We start from the raw sequence: 21175 nt of genomic DNA on the forward strand, positions 1-21175 counted from the left end.
CGGCGGAGCTCCGCCCCCGCCCCGCTCCGGCCCCCGCCCCCCGCCCGGCCACCAAGCTCCCCTCGCTTAGTCTGGTTGGCCCCATGTTACTGAGCGGAGCTCCTCCCGCGGGCTCCGGCCCGGGGCAGCGGGCGCAGGGGAGCTCGGGGAGCGGCCCGGGGGGGTCGCGCCGAGGCGCCGGGGGAGCGGGAGCCGGCCCAGGAGGGGGCGGCAGTGGCGGAGTGGCCAAGTGGCTCCGGGAGCACCTGGGCTTCCGCGGAGGGGGCGGCGGCGGAGGTGGGGGCAAGCCGGCGCCCCCGGAGCCGGACTACCGTCCCCCCGCACCCTCCCCGGCCGCGCCCCCTGCGCCACCCCCGGACATCCTGGCCGCCTACCGGCTGCAGAGGGAGCGCGACTTCGAAGACCCGTACTCTGGGGGGCCGTCCAGCTCCGCTGCTGCCCCAGCCACCCCCGCCGTCCCCGGCCCCACGCCGCCCCCGCGCCACGGCTCGCCTCCCCACCGCCTTATTCGGGTTGAGACCCCTGGCCCCCCAGCGCCCCCTCCCGAGGAGCGGATCTCTGGACCCCCCGCCAGCAGCGACAGGGTGAGTGCTGCGCCGGGCGGGGGTGGCCGAGAAGAGAGGTGGTAGGAGGTCTGGGGCTTTCAAGAGGGACAAAGGTGGCCTGGCCGGGGCTGGGCCCCTCAGTGTCACAGTTCCTGGCGGACACGATCTGAATCCTTGACCCGGGGGCTTGGAGCCTTCACCCACCTTTGTTCAAATTCTCGACCGACTAATCTGGGACGGGCGCCCCAAACTCTGCTTCTGTCCCTGTTACCGCGCAGGACTAGTGACCCTCTTCATCTCGGGCTCTGCTCTCCTCATCTCAGTCCCCCCGCCTACCCCCCTCGCCCGGGGACCTAATCAGCTAGGTTTTTTCTAACTGGATCTGCGCACACCACTCCCCAGCCCCTTCACCAGTTTATGGCCTTTCTGCCCTCCAGGAGCAGCAGCTCCCTGCCCTTTGATCTCTGACCCTCCCCCCCACCCCCCAGGGCAGAAGCAACACAAAGCTCCATTCCTTCTCCTAGGGGAGCCCAAGCATCCTTGCAGGTGCTGAAAGCCCCAGGAAGGTGAGGGCTGGGGGTTCTCCCTGTGGATAGAGCAAGAACTGGCCTTTGCCTTACCCAATGGTACTGGAGCCAGGTGGACTGTTGTTCTCAGGAAGCCGAACAGGCAGTATGTAGCTCTTCACCGAGGATACTGACCACTGAGGTCCAGCCAGGCAGGCCCACTCCTGCACTCCTTCCCTTGTCCCCCCAGGTATGGGGGCAGTCAGTGCTTAGAACTTGTTGCCCAGAAGGGGATGAACAGCGGATCCCACTTCTCCCCTCCTGGCCTCCCCTTTCCTAGGTCCATTCTGAGGGAGGCTAGAGCCTTTAGTGGACCTGCAGGCATGGGATGAAAGGAGAGCTGGGCATTCACTGTTCTAGAGAACATCCACTCTGTGTCAGAGGCCCTCGGTGGAGAAGCCATCCCCTATCTTACCCCATTTTGGCCTTATCCCTCCTTGATAGCTTGAAAGCCATCCCCAGGGCTCTGTAGCTCTAAATTCCATGACAGTGACTCTGGGCTGCCCTGGCTTTGTTGTCCCCTCCTCACACATCCGTGGGAGCTCAGCTCTAGGATTTAATCCCTTAGCAGAGAACACAGTTTTATTTGATTGGAGAGCAAAGTTGCTGTCTCAATCTATTGGCTCCAATGTTGAGGCTTTCAGTGGAGAGAGCCACATTCTGCCTGATTCCCTGGATAAGATAGATGTGTCAGGGTCACAGCAGAAGCCTCAGGAATGTGAATTATTTTTCCCCTAGTTCCTGCCATGGGGCATGACTGCCCATCCTGGGCCAGGATCCTTAGCCTGCAGAAGAAGGCAGTGCTTTCATCACATGTCCTTTGGCTCCGCTCCTTCCTTGTCCCCTTCTACTGGGTGATGTGATGGTGGTGGTGGCAGTGAGGCAGAGGGAGCATTAGGCCTTGTTATTACTATTGACCAGTTAGTTTCCTCCCTGACCATTGGCACGTGGGCCTTAGTTGTCCCTGGCCTTCCTCTCTGCAATGTCTTGGAATGTCCTAACAGGCTGCGTCCCAAGCCAGGGGTTCCTCTAGGACAAGGATGGTGTCCTCCTCATATCTATATCTCCCAAGTGCCTGACATACGCTTGGCATAAAAAAAGGGTGAATGAGGGGAGCCTGGTTGGCTCAGTCAGGTAAGCAGCCGACTTCGGCTCAGGTCATGATCTCGTGGTTTGTGGGTTTGAGTCCCTTGTCAGGCTCTGTTCTGACAGCTCAGAACATGGAGACTGCTTCAGATTCTGTGTCTCCCTCTCTGCCCCTCCCTGACTCGCACTCTGTGTCTCTCTTATTCTCAAAAGTAAATAAATGTTAAAAAAAAAAAGGGGGGGGGGCAGAGTGAATGAAATATGTCCATTGAACAGTAACTGTCCATTGCTAGGGTGACCTGAAGGTCAGAGACTCCCTTGACTATAGCTCCCTTTTGTACATTCCCCCCACAGAGACCCCCAAGGAAGGGGCTGCATCCACACAACGATGTGGAGACCCATAGCCTCTCACTGAGGGCATCCATGCCTCAACCTGGGTCAGCTCTATGATCTGTGGGCTATTCAGACCTTAGGGGCCAAGAGTGTCTGACTCCTTTGTCAACTACAGGGACAGGAATGAAATCCAGCAGGATCTCCCAGGAGCCACACAATCTGTGGTTTCTTTAGTGGGTGTGATGAGAGGGATTCAGGGTGCCATCCAAGCTGGCTCAGGGGCAGGGACATTGCTCTGTGGGCCCTGACCTGGAGCTTCCCACCATTGAGAGAGAGCAGCTCCACTCATCTAGGAGCAGACTTTGGGGGATCCTAGAGTCTTATCTTAGGAAGAGTCCAGGCTAGGTACCTGAACTCCTTATCCTAAACCTAAGTGTTCACATAGACCTGCAGAGCTCACACAGAGTTGCTATCCCTAAATGGTGAGCCTGCCTGTCAAGCTGGAATTTCTGTTCTGTGAGGCTGTTTTCGCCCTATTCTCTGTTCCTCTCCTCTCAGCCATGCAGGTCTTCTTGGCTTGTTGCTTTTGGGTTCCTTCCTGAGGTGAGATGGGGACTATGGACCAGGGTGTGCCTTGGGCTGGTCCATTTTCCTCCTCCTGGAGCCCAGTGGTTGGTGCTGGGTGGGTTAGAACCCTCTGAGAGGGCCTGGGTTGTGAGGTTTGATGAAATGGGTGGAAATGCTTCTATGATGAGAAGATTGAGGGGGAAATGAGCCCTGTGGGAAGTGAATGTGGGGGCAGGAAATAATGGGGATTTGGACAGAACCCTGAGAGGCCAAGGGGGCTTAGGACCAGTAATGTCTCCCCATGCAGGGCTCTGGCTACTGGCTCTCCCTGAGACCCACCGCTGCATTTGGCAAGGGGGCAAGGGTGGCCATCTGGGTAGGCCTGGCAGGGCAGGTGTGGGAGCAGCAGGAGCCGCACCCTGAAGCAGGCAGGCAGGGCCTTGCCATCTGGCCATAGGAAGAACTCCCTCATGGTGCTGGGCCCTGTCCGGCCTCCAGGCCATGCTCTGTTAGAGGGGTTAGAGAGCTGGGCCTTCCTTACTTTGTTCCCTTTTCTCAGACCTGCAACAGGAGAATCCTGGTCTAATTAGGAAAGGGGGATGGGTATAGGAAAGTGGCCCTGATTGGATGAAGCTTTGAGCTGCCTGTGACCATCTGCACAGTGTGTCCTTTGCCTTGATCCTGCCAAGATTGTGTGTGTGTGTGACAGAGAGACAGAGAAAGAGATGATGTGAACAATAAGACAGGCACCCTGTAGGAGTTGAAACTAGGGCTCTTGTTCTTAGCTCATGGAGGGCCTTCTGCGGTTCATGAACCTTCCAGAAATTGTGGGCAAATATTTGGGTGCATGAGCATTTTTCTCCCAGATTCTCATAGGGGTTCCTAGGACCCAAAATATTAAGAACTTTTAAAATAGGTATACCTTATACATGGTGTCCACAGGGACTTTGATCCTCCAGGCCCAAACTTGGAAACAAGTGAAAAGACAGGTAGAATGAGGAAAGGGAAGGAGACATTCAGGGGGTCTGAAGTCAAGCAAGACATCCCTGCCCTGGGGTTAGGAAGGCAGGTGGGGGCTGCTACTGCAGGACCCTGCTTTAGCCCGTGTTCACTGAGGGTCTGTATATCATTAAGTGACACTGGCCTGGGCGCTGAAAGGGACTCACCACCTAGAAGATCTACCTGGTCCTTGCCTTTTTGGAGTTCATTTGCTTTAATTTTCCTTCTATGAGTTCCACAGAGGCTGGAGTTTGATCTGCTTATGTTGCAAATGTCCTCTGATGGAGGCAGAGGGAGAGAAGAAGGGCCCAGGTGAAGGGACCTTTGTAGACTGGTTAGACCTCTTAACCCTTTGGGGCCTGGGCTGCCCATCTGTGCTGCCATTGGTTTGCTGAGGCCTGTAGCTACCCTGGGATTTTATGGTAGGCCTATCCACTCTTCCCAGTGCCGCCTCCTCACATGGTGACACTCCTTTGGGAAGACACCTGCAGCTTGTTGGCTTGGCCAGTGACTCGGTGACACCTCAGTCAGCCATGGCACTCCACCTGTTGGAAGCTGGGAACAGCTGGGGCCCTGTGGACCATGGGTGGGAGCAGCTGACTGGGGCCTGGGGCTTGGAGGGGTAGCTGCTGCCCTCTCCAATTTGCCCTCCCCACAGAACCACTGTGATGTTATGTGAAAGCAGAGGTGGAGCCCAGTCCCAGCACGCTGGCTGATGCCCAGCTGTGGGGCTTCACAGCACCTCAAGGTGCCACACTCATTTTGGAGCTTGCTTTGTGGCTGTCACCGTGAGCTCCTGGAGGACCTAGAAATTTGGTCTTTTCGTCTTTAATGATATAATGGCAGATATTTACTGAGTCCTTACCTTGTGCCTGGTACCATTTTGAAGCGGCTGATACGTTTTAGACCAGTTGATGCTTACAACGACCTTACGAGAAAATTCTGTTATTATCCCCAGGTTCTATCTAGGGAAACTGAAGCACAGCAATGTTGAGTCACACTTGCATGGTTTCACAGCTAGTAAGGAGAGCCCAGGTTCACAACCAGGCAGCCTGACTACAGACTGGCTACCAATGCCAGGCCCTGGGACCTTGCACCTGAGAGGGGCCCTGCAGACAGGAAGCATTCACTAAGTATTTGTTAATGAACAAGGGGAAGGAGACTCAGAGAAGGAATGAAGAGTGCATTCTGTGCTGAGTTCGCCATTACCTGAATGCTGAAGGCCAGCACTTGCCACCGAATCCAGGGCCACAGATGTTGTCAACATCGATTGTATGTCTGTGACATTTGAATGTTTTACAAGCATGGCATTTCTCTGTAATTAGAAAAAGATGATATAACAAATTCATTGCATGTGAATGAGTTTCCATGGCAGATAAAACTGGGAAGGCTATTCCAAGAAGTGGGAACAGAGGGTGCAAAAAGTTTGATCTAGAGAAAGGTAAATGGTATACCTTTTCCTAAACTGACAGACTTTCAGTGGAAAAAGGACTTCACAGTTAAATACCTTGAAGAAATGCTTAGTTAAACAAAATTAGCGGTCATGAGTTTTAAGGTCTTATTTATTTATTTGGGAGAGACAGAGTGAGCGGGGAAAGGGTAGACAGAGAGGGAGAGAGAATCCCAAGCAGGTTCTGTGCTGCCAGAGCAGAGCCTGATGCGGGGCTTGAACCCACAAAAGCGTGAGATCGTGACCTGAGCCAAAACCAAGAGTCTGGTGCTTAACTGATTGGGCCACACAGGCACTCCCATGCTAAAGTGTATTTTAAATCTACAAGCAGCAGAGAGAAGATGCTACATTTCCTAAATTCTCTGGAAAATCTGCAGCAAGGCACTGAGAGTCAGGACACCTGGGTGTCTCTACTGCTGCAGGCCATGCACCCCACCAAGCACCTAAACTGTGGGCTGTAGTGTCTGAATATAAGAGATCATCATCAGGGCTAACATTTGCTGAACACTGACTCCATTCCAGCTTCTGAACTAAGGATTTCTATATTCATTTTCCTCTTCCCAATCCTCTGACATAGGAACTAATACCATCCCCATTCTACAGGTAAAAAACCAGGGGCTCCCAGACATTAAGTGTCAATAAGAAATGGAGGAAAGGGGCAGTGGTAGACTTTGGGGACCTTGCAGAGCCCAAATCCTGTGACACATCCCCCCTCCCCCCCCACTCCACTTGGACGCACAAGCTCCATGGACATGGTCAGGAACTCATAGCCAGCTCCAGCTGCAGAGCGGAAGGTCAAGCCAGATGGTGGGCCTAACAGCCACCTCAGGAGAGGCTTAGGCAGGAAGGAGAGTGAAAGCATGACAGCTGCTGTGGGAGGGGCGCTGCCCAATTGGAACAGGCACAAGAGCTGGGTCTGGAGGCACCCTGCTGGATGGCAGGAGGGAGGGGATCTGGTTGGCAGGAGGCAAAGGGGGCCCTTTGGGCAGCAGCTACTCGCCTACTAGTTTGGAAGTATTTCAGCATTTCAGTAGCATTCTGTCTACCACAGTGTTTGCCGAAATATTAGCCCTGTTTTTAGATACCTTCCCTGCCAGTTCTTTCACCTCTGCCCTTGAATCAGAGGCTTGGATTCCCTTTCAAATGTCGATTCTCCTGACAGCCTGCTCCTACACCTGCTACTGGTTGGTCAGAATGGTCAGAGTTGGGGCAATTGGGGATCTGAGAGTCTGTGTCACCCCAGAAGATAGAGTCTGAGGAGAGGGAGGCCTTTCGAGCATCCAGTAAATGTGCATTGAGCACCTACCGTGTGCCAGGCCCTGTGATGGATGTGGTATACAATAGTAAGTACAGCAGAGTCAGGTAAAGGTCCTATAAACAAAATAAATCATGGTAGAGCAAAGGTGTCAGAAGCCTGCAGAGGCAGCTTTTCCCCGCTGAGCAGTTTTGCCTCTGCACATGATCTGGAAGCCACTGGGAAGGCAGGCCTGGCCTCTGACAGGGATCCTCTGTGCCCAGGATGGGTGTCCATCTTGCCAACCTTTCCAGCAGGAGTTTCTGCCTCTGCTCCTGACTCCCAGCCCTGTGGGTGGCTTCTCTGGGTGACCTGCCCAGGGTGGGGGGCTAGGTTTTCCTGGAGCAGGGTGTGGAGTCAGGGATGGAACAGAGGAGCCATTGAGCTGCCTACAGAGCTGCCACCTGGGTGCCCACAGGCACCGTGGGCTGGCACTGGGGAGGCCCACGCTGGCTGGGAGGGGTCACAGCTCGAGCACCAGCCAGGATTCCAGTGGGAAGGGCACTGGCTTGGGAGGGAAGGGCTAGGGTGCTCTGTAAAGTTGGGGTTGCTGGGCTTGGCCAGGTACTTCTCACTGAGCAGTTTCCCAGGATTCAATGCCCCCCTCCCCAACCAGATTCGTGATTCCTTTCTTTTCCTAATAAACAAGGAAAAGTGGTTCCTTTGTCCATTCTTCCTGTTTTATGTGAACTAATTTAACAAGTATCTACTAAATACTTTCAGGTGCAGGGAATTTAGCAGTAAATGTGTTTCCTACCCTCAGGAAGCTCACAGTCTGTAGTGTTTACGACACAATAATAGCCCAGCACAGAGGCACCTAAGCATACCTGCGGGGAGAATGGAAAGGCTTTCTGAAGAAAGAAAATAATCTAATCCGGGCAGAGGGAAAGTAAGAAACAAAGCATAGAGCTTTCAGGTAACAAAGTAATCTATGGTGGGTAGGGAGAAAGGTAAGAGGAAAATAGAATCTTTAAATCCCTTTAACTTTGGGCTTTTTTTTTTTTTCTCTTTAATAATTATTTAATTTTGAGAGAGAGAAAGAGAGAGCATGGGGCAGGGGAGGGGCAGAGAAAGAGGGAGACCCAGAATCCAAAGCAGGCTCTAGGCTCTGAGCTCTCAGCACAGAGCCCAATGCAGGGCTTGAACCCACAAACTACAAGATCATGACCTGAGCCGAAGATGGCTGCTCAACTGACTGAGCCACCCAGGTGCCCCTACTTTGGGCTTTTTCTTGTGGGCATTACACGGTTTAAGGATAGCACGTTCATTGATTCAGTTACTAAGTAGCTGCCACAAAGAAGCATGAGGCTGGGTGCCAACTGCCAACTCCAGAGTCCCCTTTGGTCAGGCGGGTGGGGCTGTGAGTGCTAGTTGGCCTAGGAGGAAGCAGCTTGGGGTGGGAGTGGATTTCTTGTCTCTACTTCACGGAGGAAAGAGGACTAGGGGTAGAGGGCTCCATGGGGAGATAGGCAGTGATCTAGTAGAAACATTTTTCTAGTACCTACTCTGTGCCAGATGTTACAGCTGGAGAGACAGAAACAGGAAAGAACTCTAAGCTAGTGGATGATATGGTGGTGGGGATGGGATGACCTGAGATGGTGGTCTTCTCAGACGCAGGTAGAGATTTGAGGGAGGTGAAGTTGCTAGGGGGCTTGGGTGGAACAAGATAGAACAAGGTGGGAGCTGAGGAACCGAAGGAAGAGATGGTAGGAGTTGTTCGGGATGTGCTTCAGAGACCCCTACAGGGCTCGTACAGGGCTCAAGAAACATGCAGGAGTGGTCTCTGTAGTAGGCAGTTTCCTTTCTCCATCTCTGCCTTGCTAGGATCCTAGATCCACTGACCCAGGGCAGGGGGTCACCCCATAGCGTCCCTGCTCAACTGGCTCCCAGAGTCCTGGTCTGGCCCAGACCCAAAGCCTACACTGAGAATGGGGGAGAGGGAGGATTGGCCCCTCCTTGTGCCGCAGGCCCCAGAGCCACCTCTTGTCAATGCCTGTCAACTCAGTGTGCAGTGCTTCCCCTGAGGTGCTGGCAGCCCTGGGTGGGCTGGGCTCTGTCCCCGCCTCAGCCTCCCCCCTCCCAGAAGCCTGTGCCCAGCTTTGAGAAAGGCTCTATTGTCCTCAGCTGCACCCCGCCCTGAGCACCTTGAGCTCTTACTAAGGGTGTGTGGCTTACAGTTCACTCTGCCTTGACTAGGAGCAGGTACAGAGGGGTAGTCATGAGCCACTTGTAGGGGAGACAGGAGCAGTGTGGGATGTGGTGGGCCAAGGCAACACCTTTCCTGTTCCTGTCCTCCAGGAGCCAGGAGATTTCAGAAAAGCCCAAATCCTGGCTTTCCTCAGGGCTGTCCTATAAAGTGGCCTCTCTCCCAGGATGGCCAACTTGCCCACTGGTGGCAGGTTGGCAGCATAATTTTGCACAATCCTGGTTCCTCCACTTAAGAGAAATGGTCTTGGGCATGTTGTTCCCTACCTGCCCTGAGCCTCCATTTCCTTAAAATGAGGATAATAATACCCACATGGCATTGTGATGGATGTTGTGAGGATAAACCAACAGATATGTGCCATAAAGTGAGTACTTAGCCTTTCTTTTCTCGATGGTCAGCAAATTTTTCTTTGTTCAGCATCTGGGAATGAACTTCTAGGCATGGACCATGAGTCCATGGTCCTCTGAGTCACCTGCTGCTCCCTGCTTGTTCTTTGAATTCCCCCACCACCTTTGTAACCAGCTCTCTGATTTAATTCCTTCTGTTGAACCACCTGGTGTTGAACACCTCTGTTGCCCTTCCTGGACCCTGACTGAGGCAGGCCTTAAGGCTCAGAGATTCATCCTGGCAATTTAACCTAAGGAATGGCCCAGGAGCACAAAATTAACAGAAAAGAAAGATCTCCCACTCTGTTGGAAGCCTAGTAGGGGAGCCCTGCAAAGGAAGATCCAAAGCTTGTCCCCATCTAAGCTCAGAGCCTTCCCCTGGATGCCTCAGGCTCTGTGTCTAAGACATTCTGCCCAGGAGTCATTCCCACGGACATAGCATCTGGGGAGAAGCAGAGATGTCTCTCAGATGTCTGAAGTCTGCTCTTCTCACTGTCTTCCCACAGTTGGCAATCCTAGAAGACTATGCGGACCCATTTGACGTTCAGGAGACTGCTGAAGGCCCAGCAGGAGCTTCAGGAGCTCCAGAGAAGGTCCCTGAAAATGATGGCTACATGGAGCCCTATGAGGCCCAAAAGATGATGGCTGGTGCGTGATGGAGTCAGGAGTGGGGGATTGCTCCCTGAAGCCTGGGTATTTGTACAACAGGCCCTGGGACCTACAAGTTTAAGGACCGATCCTATGGTCCCTTTACTGGGTCCTTGGGGACCATGGGTCCACTATGGACTCCCTTGGGTCCTTGGCCACTGCCTTCAAGAGAGTCACTTTGGAGAAGGAGCAGTGACTTGTGATGCCTGATACATGAAGCGGTAGGGAAGGCCACACACCAAAGGTCAGACAGATAGAACTAGGATAGTTAGGAAGGGAAAGATAATGGTGTGGGCTGGGGGTCATGGAACCCAAAAAGAAAATCATTAGGTTTAGGGAAGGTAGTGAGTTTGAGATGATGTGATGTTGACGTGAAACATCTTTATGGCAGTTGGAAACACATGGCTAGAGAAGCAAATGCAATGCACGTGAGACTGGGCAAGCATGTCGAGAAATGGGCACAGGGAGCAATGAATAAGACCTGGCCCTGGGGAACAGAGCAGAAGTCAGGAGACGATCCAGGGAAAGAAATGAATGGGGGTGATCAGAGAGGAGAACAGGGGTGAGTCAGGCCAAGCCAAGGTCCCAAGGCAGGATGAAAGGAAGGTTTGTTCAAGAGCAGATAGTTTTAGTGTTGGGCATACCAGAGAGCCAAGATGAGAGTGGCCAAGAGGGGCAGTGAAGGGCTTCAAAGGCTGGAATGAGGCATTTGGACTTGCTCCAGAAGAGGAGGGGAACCATTGTGGATTCTTAAGCAAGAAAGAAATAGGACAAATATGGCGTGTAAGGGGATTACTGAGGCTTCAGTGTACAGAACAGACTAGAAGAACTGGGCATCAGAAAGATGAGTTAGTAGTTGTAGAAATTGTTGAGGCTTTAAGGGACCAACAACACCACTTTCCTCCTCTCCTGAGCTTGGAAATAATTGAGAAATAAGATTAAGGAAACAGATGAAGATGAGAATGTCAGCTTTATTCCTGATAAAGTAGACTGGAGAACACAACTCAATTCTGTCTCCACAATGAGCTTCTTAATACCTCACAGAATTAAAATGGGGCTTGGGCTTGCTCAGGCTTGTGCCTTGCAGGACAGCTATCGGCCCCTTCACGGGGGCAGGAGGAGAAAGAACCAGAAGGCAGAGCTGAGAAAGAGAGCGAGCATCCACTGGTGATCAGATAAGCTGTTCCCCTCCTTGGGAGAGGGGGGAGGGGTGGAGCTGTCAGCAGTGTTATTCCACCGAGCTCATGGAAACGTGACCCTGTAGAGTAGAGGTTCACCCTAGTCAGGGGTGAGAGTCATCAGGTACTGGTGGTGAACACATGGGATTTAGAGAGATGAAGGAAGACCAGGACCATGGAGAGCAGTGTAGTGGACAGAAATGAGGAAAGTGGGAGTGGGAGGGTGGCTACCCTATTTAGGTCAGAGAGGTGAGTACCCCTAGGAGGCCCACAAATGCCCTGGTATTGGATGTGAAAATGATCACATTTTTCTGGGGGAGTAGCTCCATGGCTTTTATTCAGTTTTCACTGGGGTCAGTGATCCCAAAAAGAAAATCACAGAACAGACCAGACTAGAAGAACTTCTGGGGAAAGAGGAGAGTTTGAAATGCTGAAATGAAAAATCTTGATGGCAACTGGAAGTGTGTAGGTTGCCATGAAACAGGGCAAGGAGTGAGGGCGGGAAGAGATGAAGACCTGGTTCTGGGGAACAGAGACCAAGAGAGGGTCCAGGGAAAGAGACCTAACGGGTAATCAGAGAGGAGAACCATGAAAATGACTTATCAAAAGAGACAGTTTCAAGGAGGGAGTGATCAGCAGTGTCTGAGCAACAAAGAAGGATTTTCTGATTGTCCAGTGACAGTACTTGGGACACAAAGAAAGAATTGGAGCTGGGTAGCCAAGAGGAGGTGGATTAGGAGAGGACCCTGCTTCAGTTTCCTAACTGTGTCAGCCTCATTTCCCAAGCCCTTGCTGGCCATCAAAAGATCCTTTTTTCTGTCCTTCACACTGGTGCTTCTCTGCCCCTGCCTCCATTGGATCCTATGCTTTTGGAACCCCAGAGGTGTTTTGAGGGCAAGGGACCCTGGATGTGCGGCCATTGGGCCCCTAGAGCCAATGGCATCTCCTCTGCAGGAGGCATGGTGTGATGCTGAGGGGCACTGCCAGAGGAGCTGAGCCAGGCAGTGGGGGCTGTTCTCACACCTCCCCTCCTGCCTTGCCCTGGCAGAGATCCGGAGCTCCAAGGAGACAGCAGCTCAGCCCCTGCCTCTGTATGACACGCCCTATGAGCCAGAGGAGGAGGGGACCACCCCAGAGGGTGAGGGGACCCCCTGGCCCCGGGAGTCCCGTCTGCCAGAGGATGATGAGAGGCCCCCTGAGGAATATGACCAGCCCTGGGAATGGAAGAAGGAGCGGATTTCCAAAGCCTTTGCAGGTAAGCCCTGGGTGGAGAGAGTGGGTCTGCTGGGGCCTCTAAACAACTCTCCAGGTTCAGGGGAGTGGGAGGAGTGGACCCCAGGGGCTGGAGGAGGCCCAGGAGCTAGGCTCAAGGGAAGTGTAGTTGAGTCTGCACCACAGAGATTGGTGAATTGGGCAGTGTGGTTGCAGCACCGTGTGCAGGGTCAGGGAATGGGCATGGGGGAAAGATGAAGGTGTCTCCCTACATCACCATCTCTTGGAGGCCAAGAGGCTTAGGCCACTTCTGTTTTTTGAGAGACTGGGTACATTTTATTTATTTTTTTGTTATTTTTCTAAGTTGATTTATTTTGAGAGACAAAAATGCACGAGCAGGGGAGTGCAGAGAAAGAGAGAGAGAGAGAGAGAGAGAGAGAGAGAGAGAGAGAGAGAGAGAGAGAATCCCAAGCAGGCTCCACACTGTCAGCACAGAGCCCAATGCAGGGCTCGATTTCACAAACCGTGCAATCATGACCTGAGCCAAAATCAAGAGTTGGACGCTCAACCAACAGAGCCACCCAGGTGCCCCATGGGTATGTTTTAAAATAAAGAAATTCCAAACAAAATGATAAAACTTGTGGCATATATTAAATACTTACACTTAACAAAAGAAGGCATTTAATACTCTAGACAGTGAGAACAGCTGTGTGTGTAATCTTTAGAGATACCAGCCCTGAATTAGAGAGCTGAGTCTCCCAGTAGCAAGCTGTGCCAGACCAGGGGTGCATACGCCCCAGGGGGATGTCTGAGAAGCAGGAACCCATAGGGCGAGGGAGGCTATGAGAGATCCCCTTTGCTGAATGAAGATTAGGTGTCTCCTGTACCAAGCACCCTAGTGCCTATCCCAGGCCTGGAGTCCAACACGGGGCTGTGTGTGTTGGTGGTCTGAGTGGGTGGCGCTACAGCCTGGGGAGCCTGGAGAGAGCTTTAGCCCCTGGATCCTTGATTCAGTGAGAACGTAAAGGATTTAAATGCCATGAGACTTCATTCTCACTTTCATGTCCCCCTTACCCCTCCTTGGGCAAGGGGCTCATCCTGGAGCTGGACTCAGCTATCCTCTGGGTCCTCCCCACCCTGGCAGCGAGACTGGGAAACCACAGGTTTCTAATTTGTTTCCTGTAAAGCGTGCACCATTGAGGATGGCCCGTTTATCTCCAGAAGTCTCCTTGGAGAATCAATACTGTTTGGATTGCTTAATGGGAAAATCTATGCTCGTCATTAGGAAACCTCGTTAGCAGTCCTGCAGCCGCCAGTGGCATCACCCTTCTAATTGTCAAGGCTCAGGATTGAGGGTGTGGGGGGTAACTTTCAATAAATATCTGCCCCCACATCTGAATATTCCTGACAGCCTGAAGCTGGGCTGTCTTGGTCCTGCTGCCCATGAGTTCCCAGGCTGTGGGGAAAAGGAGGAAGGGAGGCAGGTCTGAGGGTGTCAGGAGGCTGTGGGAACCTGGGTGTGGTGCTGGGAGGTGTGGGCAGCTCCTTGTTCCTCTCTTCCTCCTTTCCTGGTCCCTTTGGGCCCTGGAGGCCTGTGAGAGTTCAAATGAAGGGGACCCACACGGCTGGCAGGGCAAGACTCTGCTTCCTGCTGTTTGCTACCTGTGCCTCCCACCCTTTGACTAAGCTAGCCTAGTGTGGGTGCTGTGGCTCCACTCAACCCTCTGAGAGTCCTGTTCCCCCCTCAGAAGCACCCCTGCCTCTGCTCCAACCCTCCTCCTTTCTAGGCTATCCTGTGTCCTGGCTCTGGGTTTTGGTGTCTCAACCTCTGCCTCTTTCTGTCTCTCTCTCTCTCTCTGTCTCTGTCCCTGTCTGTGTCTTTTCTCCCTGCTGCTACTGGCTCCAGTTGACATTAAGGTCATCAAAGACCTACCTTGGCCTCCACCGGTGGGACAGCTGGACAGCAGCCCCTCCCTGCCTGATGGGGACAGGGACATCTCCGGTCCAGCCTCACCCCTCCCTGAGCCCAGCCTGGAGGACGGCAGCGGTGGGTCCAGTGGGGGCTTCTGGCCAGGGTGACATGTCCTCTCACCCTTCAGGCCCTGTGGCGTGGGTTGGAGGAGCTGAAGTGGGGCAGGGTCTGAAGAACCCAGGAAGAATCCCCCATGTCCTGGAGGAAGAAAGAAGGGACAAAGTACACATTCCTCCTTCCTCCCAAAGGTGTGGGGAAGGTGCCTCCTAAAGGAGATATTTCCGAATATCTTCCTCACCATGCCACAAAAATCCACCATTTTAAATTCACTTTTCTGTATAGGATTTTGCCTGACTCCTTCCCTGATCCATGAGCAATGCAAGTAACTCTTGAGGTGGGGGTGATGCTAGCACAGGAAGTGTCTGACTCCTTAGAGTAAGGGAATGGTCTGATCCTTGCATCTGGTGACAGACTGTAAGGGCTTAAAAGTGCTACAAGGAGAGGAAAAGCCCAAATAGGTAGAAAGTGAGCACTGAACACTTCATCTGTGTTTAGTTTTGTACAGAATGGGCAGCCAAGGGTGTGTGTGAGCACCTGTTTGTATTTGTGCCTGAGTGTGAGGAGTATTTTGTAAATACAGGATGAAGGAGGGTCTCTGTCGCCTGTGTGCCTGTGCCTTTTGTGGCCCACTGACTTCAGTCCTCCCTTGTGCTGGCTCAGTGGTCAGGCCTGCCCTGGTCTGGGAGGACAGAGCCGCCTCAGCTGGGTTTCTCTGGGTGGGGGCAGGGAGCCTGTGGGCAGCAGCCTTCAGGGCGGGGGAGGGGCGGGCTGGCTGGCGGCTTTGGGCAGGATTAGCCTGTCAGGATGGCACCAAGGGGAATCAGATAATTGTTCTCAAATCGATAAGTCATTTCTACAGAATGGCTTGGCAGGGTGATTTGGAGAACGGTAATGAACTCTGAGGAGGAGAACGAAACAATATTATCAGCGCTGAAGCCACCGGAGGGGGAATAGAATAGGGGAAGGCAGGCAGCTGCTCCAGAGGGAGAAGTTTAAGTGGTTTCTTGTGTTGCTCCTCTCCCCTCTCCTGCCACAGCATGGGGACTGGCAGGCCCCATGTGGCATAGGAGGGCTGAGCCCCATCCCAACTGGGGAGTGGATCCAGGATTCTATCCCTAGAGCCAGTCAGGCCCAGGAGCAGATCTTGCCATTTCAGAACATTCCTTTGACCCCTTTGGGCAGAAAATGGGGGTTGTGCACTGGTTACTCTGTAAGGCCCTATGTCTAGGGTTCTCAGAGACTATGACTGGTATATTCCCCACAGCCCAATTTGAAGGATCTGAGAAGAGCTGCCTGTCACCCGGCCGGGAGGAGAAGGGGCGGCTACCTCCCCGACTCTCTGCAGGGAACCCCAAGTCAGCCAAGCCCCTAAACGTGGAACCCAGCAGCCCCCTGGGGGAGTGGACAGACCCAGCACTGCCTCTGGAAAACCAGGTGTGAGTGTCTGTGTCCAGCTGGGGACTCTCTCCCCCTCCCTTCCCCTCCTGCCACCAGCTTGCCTGCAGGGGACACCCAGAATGGGTGGGCCTGGACGGCGAGGGACCCAGCAGAGATGCCCCCCTTCCTCTCTCTCGTCCTCAGCTGGTACCACGGGGCCATCAGTCGAACAGATGCCGAGAACCTGCTCCGCCTGTGCAAAGAGGCCAGCTACCTGGTGCGCAACAGTGAGACCAGCAAGAATGATTTCTCCCTGTCCCTCAAGTGAGTAGGGGTGGGCCAACTAGCAGCTTTAGGCAGGATTAGCCTGTCAGGATGGCACCGGGGGACTCCATGGGAAGACAACCAGCAGGACAGGAGAAGACTCCCAACATTCCCCCATGCCCAACTAACCTGGGGAGAATTCCATCCCCGTGAACATTTGCTGACTCTGGGCCAAGCCCTGGGGATCTGGAGCAGTCTGAGGCTCAGCCCCAAATCTCAAGTAGCTCAGAGTCCATTAAAGGAAACAGCCAAGCTAGTGTCCAGCTCACAAAGGTTCAGCCACTTACTAGCCGTGTAGCCTGGAATCCTCTTAACCTCTCTGAGCCTCAGTTTCCTTAATTATAAAATGGGGAAATAATAACATCTACCTTATGGAGAAGGATCAAATGAAATAATATATGGGAGACACTTAACATGGTGCCAAGTGCTAAATAAATTATCACCATCGTCTTTTTTAATGGAAGCCCAAGATGTTCTTGAAGCACAAGCAAGGAGAGGGGAAGTGTGCCTGAGGGAGTCTATAGGGTGAGGTGGAGGCTGGGTCCTGGGAGGAGGGTAGAGCAGTGGACACAAAGCTATTGTTCACTCTGAAGAAGTGGGCAGGAGGTCTGGGTGCCAGTGGCTGATAACTGAGTTTTAAAGGATCCTGGAAGAGGAGGAGGAGGCAGGGCCGTCCCCTCCCATCAGCCTTCCTTCTAGGCAGAGGATATACACAGGCCAGCATTGGCCTCCCAGGCCTTCCTGGCAGAGTGACCAGTCCTTCCTTTCGCACCCAGGAGTAGTGCCTGGTAGAGCCTGCACTCCGCATGGCAGCCTTTCAGAATCCTGTGTCCATTCACATCCTGCCATCGCTACTGGGACATCTGTACCACATCCTACCACATTTCCTGGGGGCATTAGAGTACATGTATAGTCCCTCTTCAAGCAAATATATACAGAGATTTGGGACCACTACACAGTTACATTTGAGGATAATTATTCAACTTCAACTAAAAGATGATGGGGAAAATGCCAGAATATAGTCAAATAACCTGAATTTTATTCTTGGGCTTAATAAAACTAGCTATGTGACCCTAGGCAAATCATGGAGCCTCTCTGGGCCTTGGTTTCTCTCTTTGCAAAATGCATTGATGGATTTAGGTTTCTTGAAGCTCTCATACTCTGGGAATCTGCAAATTATCATAAAGTCAAAGGAGCATTTAGATAATGTTCATCTGTCAAAAATTTGATTTATATAATACTAGGAATGTGTATTGCTTTAATAGTTAAGTTTCATAGAGCATCTACTCTGTGCCTAGCAGCATATACACCCTCTCCAAACCAAACTACCAACCTGCAAGATCAATCTCTTTTTTGTAGACAGAAATAAATACAAAGAGGCGTGTGACTTGCTCAAGGCTGCTAGGTAATCAAGTGCCAAAAACAGGATTTGAACCCAGCTGAGTCCACTACAAGAACCACACTATTTCATTGCATAGCTCCACCCCCTCATTCAGTGTGGTATAGTCCAGGTCTGGGGGAGAGACCTCAAAGGTCTGGCTCCTAGAGCAGAGCTGGGCTCTGCCTCAGCCTGGGGAGCAAAAGGGGGAGGGCAGGCCTGGATGCCACTTCAGCTCAGGCTGATCTGGCCCCACCGACTGCCGGCTGCCAGAGCCTCGTTTACATATAAATGGCTTCTCTGAAATACAATTATGGTTTCTCTACTCTCTGTAATGGAAGGGCTTTCACTGGTAATTAAACAGCTTCCTCCAAAAGCCATGTCAGCCCTGGCCCTGCGGCCCAGCTAGTCCCACCCAGGCTCCAGAGGGTTGGGCAAGGGCTCCACTATGTCGTAACAGACCCTTGGGACTTTGCCCCAGGAGGTCTGTTATTCAGATGAATGCTTGTTGCCACTTAGCAGCCCTTTTGGGCCAGATCTGTCCCTCAAGGAGAAGATATAATGCAGTTTTGGGGAGAGGTGATTATCCCAAGTGGACTGTGGGTAGGGGGCTGGCCTCAAACTGTGAGAGGGTGAGAGAAGGCAGGGCCCAAGCTGCTGCCCACAGCCTTGGGCCTCGGCCATGCATAGGGCAGATGGGAAGACTACTCACTGCCTCCCTTCTCTACCGCCCCCAGGGGCTGTACGTTTTCCTCAGGCCCTTAGCTCCTTTACACAGGGCCCTTGTGATCACTGTCAGCTTCAGTCACTATCTCAGGCTTACAGAAGAAGGATGCTCCTGCCCCCATATATGCCCAGCCTAGGGCCCCCGGCAGGCTTTAGAGCACTGTATCCTGGGGTGTGGCGGGGGAGGGGGTAGATTGGGAGGATGGGTGATAAAGGCTTGTTTTATCCGCCCTCCCATCCTTTCCTCCCTTCAGTCACCCACTTTCCTCTCCCCCACTCATTCACTTGTGGGCCCAGTGAAATGGGTCCAGTCAGAGCCCTCTTTATACCCAGGCAGGGGAAGGAAAAGAGGTTTGCCAGCCTTACTTCAATATGAGGGTCCTCCCTCACCAGCCCCACCAACCCTACCTCCCATACTAGCTTCTGAGCCTTGTACTTGTCCCCAAGTAGGCTCTGGCCAGGAGAGACAAGTATTCAGGCTTCAGGGCTCCCCTAAGCATTGCTTACCCCTTGCCTGTGGACCAAGCCTGTGGTGGCTTAGGCAAATGTTCTTACTGGGGCCCCACCCCCATGCTCTCTCTCTAAGGCTGAGGGTGTCCGGACCGCTGGGAGCTGGCCAGAGCTCTGAGCAGCAGGGCCCTTGTCTTGTGGGCAGGGCCAGGCACTAATGTTGATTTCCTGGAGTATGTCAGGGAGATGAGAGAGGCAGTGGAGCGGTTCCTCTCTGAGGGAGGGAATGGAGCTGCAGCCTTACTGATGATGTCATCCCAGGCTGAAGGGATAGAGGAGCTTGGGGGCTTGGCTCAAGGCCAGTTATCAGGAGGGTAAAGGGATATCCCCAGGACAAGGCAGTTGAGCATTCCTGGATTTGGGAGGGACTTCCAGAGCAGCTCACGCCATCCCCTGGTTTCTGCGAGAGAGACAGACAGAGAGAGAGCCTCAACCAAGATTCACTTTTGGTTGTCACATCTGTCCACACGCTGTCCTGCCAAGGATGTTTGTGTCTCCACGTGAGTCACTAGGAGCCCCCCACAGCTAGGTATCCTCCTCCACAGCTCAGGGATGGGGAAGGTAAACCAGTCCTGGCTAAACAGGCAGCAGGACACCCGTGCCTGGGTCCCAGGGTTTGTGGTGGGGAGAGCAGTCGCTCCAGTTTCCACTTGCACATGCCCTGTACACTCACTTACACACACATTTTTGGCACACCCGATGCCCTCAACACAAAGCCAGTGCCTCATGTTACCTACTCACAAAATCCCCTCTGCCTCCTCCCTGTTTTTCTGGACTGACCTCCACCTTCCCTAGTCACCTCCGCACACAGCTGGTTTGGAACAGCCACATTTGCTGCAGGACGAGGGGAGAAGAGGGGATGGGGACTGGAGAGGACCCCTACTCACCAGGGTCTCCTCTCCTCTTCCCAGGAGCAGTCAGGGCTTCATGCACATGAAGCTGTCCCGGACCAAGGAACACAAGTACGTGCTGGGCCAGAACAGCCCGCCCTTCAGCAGCGTCCCTGAAATCGTGCATCACTATGCCAGCCGCAAGCTGCCCATTAAGGGGGCCGAGCACATGTCCCTGCTCTACCCTGTGGCCATTCGGACTCTGTAGATGTGAGGGCGGGCACTGTGACAAATCTGGACCCAGCCCTGTGCCCATCCCCTGGCTGAGGGCTGTGGTCCTTCCCAGGGACAAGTTCTGTCAAACCTTTCTTCCCTTCTCCCTGAGATCGAGTGGAAGCTGGAGATTCCTTAATTTATTCTAAAGGGGAAGGCCTACTGGGTCCTTGGAGTAAAAAGGTTGTCGGAGCTGAGGACAGAGGAATCCCTGGGGAGAAAGGATAGCCCCTGGAGGAAGGGGACTTCAGAGCCGCTGGTGTCCTGAGGAGTTTAACATCTGCAGCTCCCCGCCATTTTCGCCCTTAGGGCACAGATGGCGACCCCCCCCCCTTCCCCACCACCTCCTTCCCCCTGGGTCAATGCGGGGTGGGGCAGGACGCGGTCCTGCGGGGCGCCTTGGCCATCTCTCCGCCTCCACCCCCACACCACCGGCGGGCTCCGTCCAGAGTCTGGTGAGGGGCTTGGGGAAGGAAGACCCCTAGGGTGGTGATAGCATTGAAGGTAGGGAAACGAGGGGAAGGGCTCGGGATGGAGGGAACTTGCGCAGTCCCCGAGCCGCCCCGGCTCTCGGCCAGATGCAATAAATAAACCCAGTCCTGCCAGGCACAGCCGCGTCCGCGCCTCCAGCGCCGCTCCCCGGACTGCAGGGGGAGGGAAGAGGCGAAGCGAGCGCAATTCTGTTTATAAATCAGCTCCGGAGCAGACACAGGCCGGCTGTGAAAAGCACTTTAGAAGCATCAAGTTCCTTCCTTTGACTAGATGTCAAAACATCCCCCGCCCGGGCTGGGGGCACCCGGAGCCGGCAGGCTGCGCGGCGCCCCTCCCCGCCGTGCCGACGATCGCGGCTCCCCAAGATCGCTTCCAATTTCCTGCCAACAGCCATTCGTCTGGGAGGAGGGGAGCCGCGGAGAGACAAAGAGGCAGCGCGCCAGGCGGGGGGAGCGGGCGGCTCTGCCACGCGGAAGCCGCGCACCCGCGGAGGCGGGAAAGCTGGCGCGGCCGGCTGCGTTTTCTTTCCAGAGGAAGCGGGGCCTGCCGCGCCTCCCCCATTCCCTGTAAGTCCGGCCCCTGGGAGACTTGCAGCCTGCAGGCCTGGGCCCGGATCTGTCTTCGGACTGGGGTTTCGGGCTCGCGGAGGAGCCCGGCAGGGCCGTCCGCGCGCGCCCCCTGCTGGCTGTGCCGCGTGCCGTGGGCGCCAGGCCACACCCGCCCACGCCCTGGCGACGCCCCAGCCCCTGCCCGCAGCTAGAAT

General features: G+C 53.9%; 1 protein-coding gene across 8 annotated transcripts; it reads left to right on the top strand.

Moving 5' to 3' along the window:
- The first annotated feature begins 57 nt into the window (after window positions 1–57).
- SHF (Src homology 2 domain containing F) lies at window positions 58–20529 on the top strand. 8 transcript variants are annotated; one of them, XM_023255419.2, is made up of 7 exons: window positions 67–584; window positions 9939–10080; window positions 12307–12513; window positions 14377–14517; window positions 15767–15938; window positions 16084–16203; window positions 16980–17157. In XM_023255419.2, the coding sequence occupies exons 1-7, from the start codon at window positions 84–86 to the stop codon at window positions 16993–16995; spliced, it is 1299 nt and encodes a 432-aa protein (XP_023111187.1). In that variant the 5' UTR covers window positions 67–83; the 3' UTR covers window positions 16996–17157. The 8 variants fall into 8 exon arrangements, with proteins under 8 accessions (XP_023111188.1, XP_023111189.1, XP_023111190.1 ...); XM_011282848.3 differs by lacking the exon at window positions 16980–17157 and adding an exon at window positions 19729–20529 and having other exon boundaries at window positions 69–584; XM_045059394.1 differs by lacking the exon at window positions 14377–14517 and having other exon boundaries at window positions 65–584; window positions 15767–15936.
- Window positions 20530–21175: the final 646 nt, after the last annotated feature.

The sequence above is a fragment of the Felis catus genome, chromosome B3 (genome assembly GCF_018350175.1).
Source record: "Felis catus isolate Fca126 chromosome B3, F.catus_Fca126_mat1.0, whole genome shotgun sequence".
In the NCBI taxonomy this organism is placed as follows: Eukaryota; Metazoa; Chordata; class Mammalia; order Carnivora; family Felidae; genus Felis; species Felis catus.

Bases quoted from the DNA above. Each gene is read 5' to 3' on its own strand.
- SHF (XM_011282848.3), top strand. From the start codon at position 84: ATGTTACTGAGCGGAGCTCCTCCCGCGGGCTCCGGCCCGGGGCAGCGG. The intron at 12,514-14,376 runs GTAAGCCCTGGG...TACTGGCTCCAG, and splicing joins GATTTCCAAAGCCTTTGCAG to TTGACATTAAGGTCATCAAA. The intron at 14,518-15,766 runs GTGGGTCCAGTG...TATTCCCCACAG, and splicing joins CAGCCTGGAGGACGGCAGCG to CCCAATTTGAAGGATCTGAG.